Source organism: Teleopsis dalmanni, chromosome 2 (genome assembly GCF_002237135.1).
Source record: "Teleopsis dalmanni isolate 2A chromosome 2, ASM223713v2, whole genome shotgun sequence".
NCBI classification, from domain to species: domain Eukaryota; kingdom Metazoa; phylum Arthropoda; class Insecta; order Diptera; family Diopsidae; genus Teleopsis; species Teleopsis dalmanni.
Window position 1 is genome coordinate 230,569,508 of NC_051847.1, and position 13,772 is coordinate 230,583,279.

The following is a 13,772-nucleotide window of genomic DNA, read 5'->3' on the forward strand; positions in this document are numbered from 1 at the left end:
TTTATCTAAAAAGGGGTTCAGTTTTTGCAAGTCTGAATTCAGGATTTTACCCGATTGAAACGATGATATTACTCTGTGATATGTACAATGTTGAAGGTGTGATATAATACGCAAAAATGATTCCTGAAATTCATGTACTGTAATTGGACTCACATCGTTTATGGTTTGATTTTTGTTTATTGGTACTTTGTTAAAGACTCGAAGGATATATGATATTATTCGAACAATACCACGAAATGAGGAAAAATCGTTAATAATTTTATTGAATATATGTTCATCGATACCACTGTTGCTACATTTCAAGACTGTAGGTTTCCGTTGTTCAAGGCCTTTTGTTCGAAGTTCAGTTGTCGATGTTTCTTTTGGCCATTCTGCTAATTCAAGCGACAAAAACTTTGGTCCACAAAGCCAAATCAAATCCCTCAGTTCGCTTGCTCGACAGTCTCGAGATACTATGTCAGCTGGGTTTTGTTTACTTCGGACGTGACCTCACGTAATGCCGCGCGAATAGTCTTGCAGTTCAGAAACACGGTTAGCTACAAAACAATTTAAAGTTGACGAATGCATCTTCATCCAATGTAACACAATTTTAGAATCTGTCCAAAAAAAGATTTCATTAATAAATGGTAATACTTTAGGTTTTATTTTGTTCCAAGTTTTACAAAGAAGTACGACAGCGCATAATTCTAAACGAGGCAGCGATACTGCTTTGATAGGCGCAACCTTTGATTTCGATATTAACAATGAGGATTTGTAAACGCCATTATGCTTTGACCGAATATATATACAACATCCGAATGCTCGTTGAGAAGCATCGGCAAATCCGTGGACCTGACTGTAGCAAGCTGATGATGTTAAAACATATCTTGGCACTTCAATGTGGTTAAGATATTCCAAATCAGATTGAATTTGTATCCATGATTGGTTTAGAATTGGAGGTAATGGATCATCCCAACTCAGTTGATGAATCCATAATTCCTGTATCAAGATTTTACACCATATAACAATAGGACTCAATAGTCCCAAAAGGTCAAAAATTTGAGCAACAACTGATAAAATAGTACGTTTGGTCGCAGCCTTTGACTCTGGTTGCTTATATTGAAAGCAAAAAACGTCATCTGAGTCGCCTTTCTCCACGCCAAACCGAGTGTTTTGGTAATATCATCTTCGTAAGTTACTGTGTTAAGCTGAAAAAGTTGCAGAGGTTCATTAACAGTGTTTCTCCAAATAACTAATTGAAAATTACGATCTCTTGGATCAACTACAAACTGTCGATACATTTTTGATATATCCGCAGTCAGTGCATAGCGATGCAAACGAAATGTCAATAATGTCAAAATAAGATCCTGCTGAATTGTAGGTCCCACCATTAAGATTTCATTAAGTGATCGACCCGACGATGTGCGTGCAGATGCATCAAATACAACGCGTAATTTTGTTGTGGTACTTTGAGGCCGCAATATGCAATGATGAGGTATTATATAGTGCGGTGTGATGCTGTCAAAGTTGTGACCTAACTCATGTGACCTAACATTAAATATTCTTGCATGAACTTAACATAGTCTTCTTTGAGAAGCTGCTGATGCTCTAACCGACGCTCATGTGAAAGGAATCTGCGTTTTGCCATTTCAAATGATTCACCTAAGACTTCTGGAGATTCTGGAACGTAGTTAAACGTGAGTGCCCGGACAGTAGGCGTATTTTTATATTGTCCTCCGATGATCCACCCTAATTCGGTATTTAATAAACATGGAAGGCTGGTGCCTAACGAAATTTTTTCATCTAATATTAATTCAAAAAATCCTTGCGTATTTATTAATAAGTCAATGTGTTGTGGTTTAAAAAATAATGGATCAACTAAAACAAGGCCTTCAGGATAATTCCACGATGTTGTGTCTATCAACTGCTCTGGATGGTTCAATGAGATACGTTTAGTGACAGCGAATTGCGATGACCATTCAAATTTTAATATTCGAGATTTTATAGTTGCAGTTATTGAATGGCGAATTTGTGTTCTAACATCACCAATGCCTGACACTTTCTGGTTTATTCGTTCAAATGGTAATTGAAGTTGCTTTGCCATCTTTTCAGTGATAAAACTTATCTCTGAACATGAGTCCAGTAATGCTCGTATAGGTTGGTATAACCCGTATTTATCCTTAATAAATACTACAGCTGTGGGAATCAATGATCGTTGTTTAGTACGCGATACTAGAAAAATTGATGGAGATTGCGGAAAATTTAGTTGTCCAGGTGGACTGTCTGACAAATTTGGTCTCACATTTTGCTCGATGGGTTTGAATTTATGCAAACACGTATGATGCATGCCATTGCATATTCGACAGCGAGCTGTGGATTGACAATTTTTAACGACGTGCCCCTTGCGTATACAATTTAAGCAAACAGAAAGATCTTTTACGAATTTAAATTTGTCATTAAAAGTCAGTGCTACAAACGATGGACATGATCCTAAGCTGTGGTCTCCTCCATTACACTTCATACAATTGATTTTGGTGTTAACAAATGTGGTCAATTTGCTGTTAAAAGAATTATTTTTGGTATCATTTACTTTATGATTATTGCATCTTTTCGAGTTGCTTTCCAGAAATTGACATCTTCGACTTAAAAGTGTGTAGCAACTTTCCCAAGATGGCAATGACTCAAAATCTTGATGAGAATCATAAAAAATTTTAGTTTCGTTATCCACCTTAGACAACACTAGATGAATAATTATGGCATTCAGAATGTCTGCTTCCGAACCTAATGAGAGAAGTGAACCGAATATCTATAATATTTCTGAGTGTCATTGAGTCGCCTTTCGTCATATCTTTAATAAAAAAAAGTGAATTAATATGTTCCATAAAAATTAATACCTTTTTGTCATATCTCATTTGTAATTGCATTAAAGCCTTTGAGTAATTTTCTTCGGTTATTTGAAATAATTGTACTACGCTCAACGCCGCACCCTAAAGACAACTTAGAAGATAATTAAATTTATCAATTGTTGTTATCGACGGGTCGTTGTGTATTAAATTTGTAAAAGCAGAGAAAAAACGTTTATATTCGCTGTATTTACCATCAAATCTTGGCAATTTCAATCCTGGTAAACGACTATGATGTGAGGAGTTGTTTAAAATCGACGAATTCAATACACTTGATTCAAGTTATGAACTCTTGCGGTTATAATTTCAAAAAAAATAACAATTGATTGCTGTTTTCAAACTAAATCTTTATTTAATTTTCACTTAAAAGGTAACTTAAATTTTAACTTAAAATGTACCTAATTGACAATTAATTAGTAATTAATTAAATAATAAATAATAAGCAAAATTATCGATCGCAATAAAATATTGCTGATTACATATTTTAATATTGATAATTACATTTATTGATTTTAATATTGCTGATTAAATTTGTTCAACTAAATAATGCTGATTACATATTATTACGTTGGTTACTGCTGTGTTAACTTTCACGTATCGGCTTTATTTTTTGATTGTCGACACAATAAGTGATTTTATGCTGACATATATGTCCTCTAATTTGCTACGCCTATCATCATCCGGACATGCTCGTTCAATTTTACTTTGCATTTGACAACCTTCTGTAAAATATGATTCCAAAATTTGCAGTCGACATTCTAAAATGTTAACATCCACAAACGCTAATTCCTTCTCTACCTTCGCCTTTATGCTTAGAATGTTTCGTTCCACTGATGTTCGCTCTTGTTTTAGTGGAGAGACTTGCTCAGTTACTGAGTCATTTCTTCGACGAGTCATTTTACCTGTACCTAGATAGCAACGACGCTGAGGGACCAAGCCGGAATTGGAACACGAAATTTTTCTAAGTTTATTAATTTGTCAAAATTAGCCAAATTTAAGCTTTTTCACTAAGTTTGAAATATGATTAGATAGAAAATTCAATTATCTTTCATTTGGTATATACCTCATAACTGTATGTTGCGTAATAGCTGAGATATTCAAAAAATAAAAAAATCAAATTTTTTGGAAAAACTGACTTTTTTTACTTAAAAAATAATTAAAAAACAACCACAAACGGCCCCGACTTGCACAAATACTCACCTGAAAGGTAATAAAACAAGCTTTCAATTAAAGTAAAAACCAAAATCGTATATACAAAATTTGCGCAAAATCGAATTGAAGTTCGATATCAAAACTGCTTAAATATCATCCAAATCAAAAAAGTAAAAATGCAAAATGTTCACAAATACATCACAAAACATATTTTAAAACCTCAAATAGATATTTTAATTTTATCATAAAAAATTGTTAAAAAATAACATTTTTTTTAATTTACTTTACTGTTATCATTATATCCGTGCGTGCAAAAACGACCCCACTTTGGAATTAATTTTTCTTCAAAGTGAATAAAATTTCCTTTCCAAAAACCTTAAAATCATAAAAATCGTACATACAGTTTTTCCACAATTATTTTTTAAAAACTGTCCATTTTTTACCTAAAATCCAATTATTTGAATAAAACCTCCACCCTCACAGCGCCAAATGCGGAGCAAACTCAAGGCAGGCGTGCCAGCGCCATCTAAATTGCCAGCGCCAAATTGTGAATCTAAACCATCCTTGAATTCACTTGAACACACACAAAAAAGAAGAATTATATATATAAAGATATAAATAACGTACAATAAAAAACAATATGAATAACATATGAGTCGGATATCGACTATTCGTCACATTCACGAATTGTAATCGGTGCTATGAACAAACAGTGCCAACACTGTCATGCACTCAAATACAAAGGTAAATCGGCCGGTTTCTGCTGCGCATCTGGAAAAGTTGTATTGCCACCATTGAATTTGCCGCCAGAACCATTGAAAGCACTATTGGCTGGAGCTACATCTCAATCTAAATTGTTTTTTCGTAAAATTCGCAAATTCAATTCGTGCTTTCAAATGACATCATTTGGAACAACAAAAATCGTTCAGAATGAGATTGGTCGCAATTTTCAATTAACGCTTAAGATTCAGGGCCAAGTGTATCACCAAATTGGTTCTTTAATGCCGATGCCCAATAATGATCCCAAATTTCGGCAAATCTACTTCATGGGTGATGAGAAGCAGCAAATAAACGCACGTTGCCAGTACAACCATATCGAGCAGATGGAGGAGCAAGAAATTCTGGGTATTTTAGAACCGTTTTTAAAAAATCACAACGAGTTGTTCAATACCGTTTCAAACAGACTGCTAAACGACAACTATACAATCGTCATTAAAGCAGACAAAGTACCATCTGGGCAGCACACAGGCCGATATAATGCACCGACTATTAATGAAGTTTCAGTTGTTATGGTTGGCGACGCATTTGAACGTCGAGATATACGAATACAACGTAGAGATAACATAATGCATACGATTGCAGACAGTCATCGCACTTACGACGCTTTGCAATATCCATTGATATTTTTTTTTCATTTAAAATTTAGTGCTTATAAGGATTTGAAATAACATGAAAATATTTGTAACATAAGTAATGCATGTGGACTTTTTGTAGTTCAAAAGAAAAAATCAATTCAAAATAATTTTCGCATTAAAGGTTAAGTTGAATAACAACAAATATTATAACTCAGCTGAGCCAGGAAAATTAACTGCAAGGGGAAACAACGTTCGCCGGGTCAGCTAGTTTTTGTATATATTTTTATATTTCTATTTTGTATGGATTTTTATATTATTGTTTCTATATCTTTTATATTCCTTATATTTTATAACATATATTTTTTATGATTCTTGTATCTATAAGCTAATATAAGTTGTTTTTTTTCTTGTGTACTAAATTGGGGTAGTTATCCATCAATAAATTTTTATAGAGTTAAGTATTTATCTTTCAGTGATCGTCCTCACTGTTTCCGTTTGTTGCTCTTTAGTGACATTCTGAAGGCTTAGTTATGTAACGCACTTATTGGGTTATGTAAGCAAGGTAATGACAAATTTCCAATCGTATAATAATGATTGAAGGTTTGATATTCTTCTTATATGGCGATCAGACAATGTTTTAATGCGGTGGCTTGCTGGTTTTGAACTAATGCGATCCTCATTTTCTGCACTGTTTATGATATTATAAATTGTTGTTAACCTAATTTTGAACATTTCACTTAAACCCTTAGCAGATTTACCGAGGTAGTAATTATAATATACTAACTCAATAATATTTGAATTTGTTCTTTTGCCTAGTATATTTAATCATGTGCTTTCTACTTATTCCTTCAGTTAAAACACTGTGATTTACATATTTAATAAAAATGAATACCGTCAGACACATCTAACGGTATTCTGTTCCGGTAAAAATAAGAAATTGTAAAATTACAAAGAGAATGTTGTCAAACTGTATATGAAAATATTTTAAGTATACCTTGTGATCAAAAAAGAACGAATTCGTTCTTTATTCGTTCTATTATACACATTCTGTCAAAGTTTAACGCATATCATACGATTAGTTTTTGTTTGGCGACTATACAAAGAAGTCGATAAATTTTCGTGTGGCGATTTTTACCTTATGACCTCAATGGTCTCAAAACGCGTTCCTCGCAATGGGGGAAGAGGAAAAGTCACATGGGGCCATATCTGGAGAGTACGGTGCTTGGTTGATGATATTGGTGGAGTTTTTGGCCAAAAACTGCGGCTTCTTTTGAATGAAAATCAGCTTTTTTGCCACCAGCCGAGAAGCGACGCATCATCATCAACATCAGTTAAAATGTGTTCGGCCGATCCATATGAGATGCGCAACAACATTGCAATCTCTCTAATCGGTTCACAACGATTTTCCAACACGATCTACTTCGCCGATTTAATGTTTTCTTTAGTATCAGAAGTTGTTAGGCGGCCAGGGATCTCATCATCGTTCAAGCTTGTACGACCGTCTTTGAACCTTTTAAACCATTCGTATACTCGTGGTTGCGACACACACAAAGAAGTCGATAAATTTTCGTGTGGCGATTTTTACCTTATGACCTCAATGGTCTCAAAACGCGTTCCTCGCAATGGGGGAAGAGGAAAAGTCACATGGGGCCATATCTGGAGAGTACGGTGCTTGGTTGATGATATTGGTGGAGTTTTTGGCCAAAAACTGCGGCTTCTTTTGAATGAAAATCAGCTTTTTTGCCACCAGCCGAGAAGCGACGCATCATCATCAACATCAGTTAAAATGTGTTCGGCCGATCCATATGAGATGCGCAACAACATTGCAATCTCTCTAATCGGTTCACAACGATTTTCCAACACGATCTACTTCGCCGATTTAATGTTTTCTTTAGTATCAGAAGTTGTTAGGCGGCCAGGGATCTCATCATCGTTCAAGCTTGTACGACCGTCTTTGAACCTTTTAAACCATTCGTATACTCGTGGTTGCGACACACACAAATTACCAAAGGTCTTTTTTTACATTTTTTAACAGTTTCGGCACACTTAAATCCATTTGCAACACAAAATTTGATTCACGCACGTTGTTCTAATTTTTGATCCATTATTACAAACCGCCACACGAAAATTTTTCGACTTTTTGTATAGGCGCTAAACAAAAACTAATCGTTCGATATGCGTTAAACTTTGACAGAATGTGTATAATAGTGTTGCCAGCGTAAAAATAAAAAAAATTTACCGATTGGATAAGCGCGGAAATTCAAAAATAGGCCTCTCGTTCTTTTTTGATCAAAAGGTACGCATATACTTAGACGAATATTTTGCACCATTTGTTGTTAACAATACTATTATTTATATTACTTTTATTATTGTCATTATTGTTGATAGGTAAAACGAGAAATAAACTTTTGGTAATAAAAATGGAAAATAGAACAACGGACCACAAAACAAAGTATGTTAAAGTGAATTAATAAACAAATGCTAAAATAATTTATTTATTTCTGATTCATAAAGGCGATCAGTGTTTCCAGTCACATTGGATCAATTTATTGAATACACCAACGTGATCAAAGTAGTGGAAGACCATATTAAAAGCAAGCACCCAGTGCTTTTAAAGGAAATCCGGACCAGAAGCCAAAGTAAGGAAATAATGATGCGTGCTAAAAATATCTGGAAAACATATTACAAAAGGCCGCACAAAAGGGTTTTGGCGCCAATAGCACATGTAGCTGTAAATGATGACTGCGATGAGGACATGAAACGCCGTATATTAAAAATACCTGGAGCATATAAATATATGCTCGAAGAGGAAGAAAGGTAAATATTAAAGTAGTGTAGATATTGCCCATTCAGCCAATATAAAATCATATTTGCATATTACAGTGTAGACGAGAGCGAGGAGGAAAGCATTGAAGTAAGGCCATGCCCTAAAAGCATTAAAAACAAGCTTTTAGAAGAAATTAGAAGACAAAGAAATAATGGTAAGTTAAACATTTTTTTGATAAAATTTTTTATTATTAATAATTATAATATTTTTTTATTTAATTATATTTTATTAATTATATTATAATTAATATAATTGTACTAAAAACAATTATATTTTCATTTATAATTATTATATAAATATATTTTCAATTATACTATCAAATAATTTATTATATTTTCTATTAATATACTATTTATATAGTACACGTTTAGAATAGTAACATATTGAATTCCTAAGCTTATCCTAACGTATTCTTTCGTGACTGCGTATTTCATTCTACCACAGACTCTACTTCTTGCAAAACGTTTTGCTAGCATCTAACACAATTTTCAATTTTTCAATTCTTTTTCATTAAGTATTTAAAATATAATCCAATTCAATAATTACTTAATGAAACAGGCTTTTTGATTTTATTAATTAAACGTGCTACGTTGCTCGCTAAAATTCTTGAACTTTACATTAAATCAGACTTTGAACTTATGTTGGTTCAATTATTTTTTTTTAACCTATTTACATTAAAAGTTTTCACTATATCATAATATCACGCATTCATATCATTGATCTTAACGCCATCGAATACTTTAAATATTTCTATTTTACTTTTAAATCCATTCATCAGAATAATCATTGTTTCCCAACAATCAATTCTTATATAACATCATAACTACAAGATTTTAAGAGCCATGTTCGTTCCAATCTCAATAAAAACATATGAAGATAATTGGTTAGAGAAAGGAAGCGATGTATTTTTGAGACCTAGGCATCAGAAAATGTATAAAAATTATTAGAAATTTCTTAGAAATTTCTTAGAAATTTGGTTGATGATACAAGTAAAATTTATATTAAGTTGTTAATAAATAATTATACCTTTTATGTATTATATATTTCAGAAAAATAGATGATTGTGTTTACCAAAGAATATCTCCACATGAACGGAAACTCCGCCCACTTTGTGAGACTGGATTTGACATTGTTTTGAAAACTAATTTACTACATAATATTGTGGATGCAATGCGGGACTTTTTTATAATTTCCATATACAGTGAGCGACAAAACTCTACATACACCCCCCATTTCTGCTAGCCGTAAATCCAAATACATAATAGAAAAAAGTAATGATACAGTTTTGTTTAGAACTGTTTTTTTTAGTAATTATAAACAAAAGAAAATTCATTCATCAATATAAATTAACAAAGCTATTCGAAAAAAACCTAAAAAAGTCATTGACAAAAGTCTACATACACTTCATTGATTGTTACATATAGTCGATATGTAGTCGGTACTATATGTAACAATCAATGAAGTGTATGTAGACTTTTGTCAATGATTTTTTAGGTTTTTTTGGAATAACTTTGTTAATTTATATTGATGAATGAATTTTCGTTTGTTTATTATTATTAAAAAACAGTTCTAAACAAAACTGTATCATTACTTTTTTCTATTATGTCTTTGAATTTACGAGCCAGCAGAAATGGGGGGTGTATGTAGAGTTTTGTCGCTCACTGTAAGTGAGAACTTACACCATCGATTACACTGAAGAAGACACCATCGATTATTTTGGTTAAAAATAACTTAATTTCATATCTAAAATACAGCCATAGTCAAAAGTATTCACACAACGGAAGCTTTTGTACATATTGCATAAAAACATGTTTTTATTGTTGTTGTTGGACGTAAGTTGCAAGAAAATTTTTTGTTGTCACTTAGTTTTTTCTATGCAGAACCAAATAAAAAAAGAATTGGAAAGATAACTATTCATTTGACAAAAATATAAGCAAATGCACTGATGCTTATTAGTTGTCAAAAGTATTTACACATATTTTTTTTTAACTCAAAAGTATTTACACAAAACGTTGATTTCATTTTCTTCTTCTTAATTGATGATTTTTTTTAAAATTTTTTTTATGCTTATTTAATTAATATAATTAATGTTTGGTTACACCACCTTTGGCATCAATAACTGCCCGCCCAGTTCTCTTCAAAGTTATTAAATTTTCACATATGTTCTTATTTTTAACTAGATTTTACACTATTTTATGTAATATTTTGCATAACAATACAATAAATGCTAATTAATGTTTTGTGTAAATACTTTTGACGCAAAAAAAATATGTGTAAATACTTTTGACAGCTAATAAGCATCAGTGCATTTGCTTATATTTTTGTCAAATGAACAGTTATCTTTCCAATTCTTTTTTTATTTGGTTCAGCATAGATAAAACTAAGTGACAACAAAAAAATTTTTTGCAACTGACGTCCAACAACAACAATAAAAACATGTTTTTTTGCAATATGTACAAAAACTTTCGTTGTGTAAATACTTTTGACTATGGCTGTATATGCTTATTAAAGCTAAGTTTGTTTTATACACAGTTTTTAATTAAATTTAAATTGTTTCGTACGAGACGACTAAAATCCAGCCAGGCGTCGGAGGGTGTGGCTTAAAAGGTCACAATAACCCTGAGAAGCTCCTGAGCTGAGCCGAGTAGACGCCGGCTCTAAGTAAGCGTCCACCATCCCGGGATGGCAACGAGGGACATCCAAGTGCGTGGAGAGTGGTTAAACAGCTGCGCACCATCGAGGGACACAGGAGAGTGCACTGTTCCAAAAGCGGGTAGTTGCACCATCGATGGAGTTCTTTCGTGCTCAACGCAAAAACTTTGCTAGAGACGAAAGTTGAAAAAATTCATGCTTTTTTAAAGAACTTCTAAAATACTAATTAATTAAATACTTATTAATTTATCCTTTAATATTGAAACACTTTGTATATTACATAAATACCTGAATATTAATATCTTAAAATAATAAAATAACAAAATAACAAAATAAATGTTTTTAATTAATTTAGGTTACGGTAAAATAATATATTGATTAAGTTAATTAGTAATTCTAATAGCTTTTATTTTTTAAGGAAATGTATATGACGTTGTATTGTAAATACATGTATGTACATAAGTATATATAAAAAATAGTTCATCATATGATTCTATCGAAAATCATATTAACTGTAATAAATGTAAATAGAACTGAAGAAATTACGGAGACTTTTAATTCTGATAACTCTTTACAATCGGTAACCTTTATTCATGGCATGATTCTACGCAGTATAATAGGTAGGGGAAAAGAAGAGAATCGTATTACCTGTAAATGTGGATAGTACTGAAGATTTTACTGCAAGGTGTACTAGGTAATCAATCACATTGTTAAAGTTTGTAGAATATTAAATATTTTGCAAAATTGTAAGTAAATTGCTCTGATTTCGTTGGTTTTGAAAACAACTTATTTTATAGATTTATTTTCATGAAGCACTTTAGGTAAATGGAAAGGAGAAACAATGAGTTCTATTGGCTTAATATAAATCATAAAGATTTTGGTAATTGATTTTGTTCAACTTAATTTTCGTTGCATTATTTGAATCTTTTAGTTTTTAGCCACATAGAGTAGACTTACAGAATGTGATCAAAAAGTAACGAAAAGTATTAAATTAAGAACGCTGTATCTGTATAATATACTATGTAATGTATTAATATTTATATAATATATAATTAATTTAAATATATGAATATTAAAATTCTAACAATCAAACGCTCTAAATATGTTTTCTTAACTACATCACCTTTTTATTCCGTTATTCAGGTCAGAATAATGATAATGACAGTTTTCAGTAGTCAAAATATTAAAAATGATTTAATTCAATAATTTAATTTTGTTCAACATTATTTTATTAATAAGAAAAAACATTATAATAATAAAAAAGAAACATAATAATAAGAAAAAACACTATAATAATGAGAAAAAAAGATAATAATAAAAAAAAATGTTATAATATTAGGAACAACATAATAATCAGAGAAAACATTATAATAATGAGTAAAAACATTATAATAATAAGAAAAATTATTATAATATTAACAAAAAAACATAATAATTAGAAAAAAACTGCATTATTCAATTTTTTTTCGCAGTTCTCTATTTTCCTTTTCAAGTTGTTGTAACCTGGGCCCTGTTGCACCAACACTTTTCACTTTTCACTTTGCAAATTTTTGAGTTTTTGAGCATTTTTCTCTCATTGAGAACATAAAGCATTAATTTGAGAATTGAGTTATGCCATTGAGTAAAAATATTATAGAGTCACAATGACTCAATTTTTAAATTTTCAGAAAAAGGCACGGGAGGGCGGAGTGAAGATTTTACTTCTTTCTGCGCTGCTGCTAGATCGATCGCGCTTATGCTTGTTCTTTCTAAAAATTTTACTATTGATGAATGAAGGACAAAAATGAAAACAATAAACAGATTTGCTTGTTACGAAGGCAGGCAGTACAAGAAAAGAGTCAAATTAGTTTTTGGTGTAATTATTTGTTTTTGAAATTAATGCTTGGCACCAGCAAGCAGCACGTAAAATTGCATGCATTTAATCAGGGACCGAAAATAACAGTTATTTTAAAATTTTTTATGAAAAAAAGCAGCAACAAAAAGTTGTCTAAACTCTTATTTAAGTAAATAGTTATCATTCTAACAACTTTTATCCTTAATATTATGCATGCTTTTTATATATGAGCTTTTTAAAATAAAACTCAAAAAATAATAATTAAATTTGATTTTTATTATATTCATCAAAAATAATAATTATTATATGCCTTTTATTTTTTTCGCGCAGAAATAACTCTTAAAATTTGCTTCTTATTTTAAAACGCACAAATAACTGGTATACTTGCGTTATATAATATAAAAAGCAAGAGTATCGCGCAAATTGTGCGCGATATTTTTAAAATGAAAATATAAAATGCAATTTTCATACAAGGTAGTTGTTTTTGCAATTCCGTAGAAAATGTTTGAAAAGGTTGGTGCAGGTAAAGATTTAGTTTAGTTTTTTGTTTTTGTATTTTGCATACAAATTTGTTCTCCTACAAAATACAAAGTTAAATACAAAATATGAATCCAAAATACAAAAACAAAAAACTGAACTAAATCTTTACCTGCACCAACCTTTTCAAACATTTTCTACGGAATTGCAAAAACAACTACCTTGTATGAAAATTGCATTTTATATTTTCATTTTAAAAATATCCGCGCAGAATTTGCGCGATACTCTTGCTTTTTATATTAAATAACGCAAGTATACCAGTTATTTGTGCGTTTTAAAATAAGAAGCAAATTTTAAGAGTTATTGCTGCGCGAAAAAAATAAAAGGCATATAATAATTATTATTTTTGATGAATATAATAAAAATCAAATTTAATTATTATTTTTTGAGTTTTATTTTAAAATGCATATGATAACAGTTATAAGATGATTTTTATTTTTTTTATGATAACTGTTACGGTCCCTGCATTTAATATCAGGGTTTGAATTTACTGCTCCGCAGCAGCAAAGAGTATATATACATAGAGTGTGCAT

General features: G+C 31.2%; 1 protein-coding gene across 1 annotated transcript; it reads left to right on the forward strand.

Annotated features, from left to right (window-relative positions):
• Positions 1–7,762: 7,762 nt before the first annotated feature.
• Positions 7,763–9,466, forward strand: LOC119674903. The gene is made up of 4 exons (XM_038086059.1): positions 7,763–7,841; positions 7,904–8,206; positions 8,273–8,370; positions 9,266–9,466. Exons 1-4 carry the CDS (start codon positions 7,810–7,812, stop codon positions 9,271–9,273), a joined length of 441 nt encoding a protein of 146 aa, XP_037941987.1. The 5' UTR covers positions 7,763–7,809; the 3' UTR covers positions 9,274–9,466.
• The last annotated feature ends 4,306 nt before the right edge of the window (positions 9,467–13,772 follow it).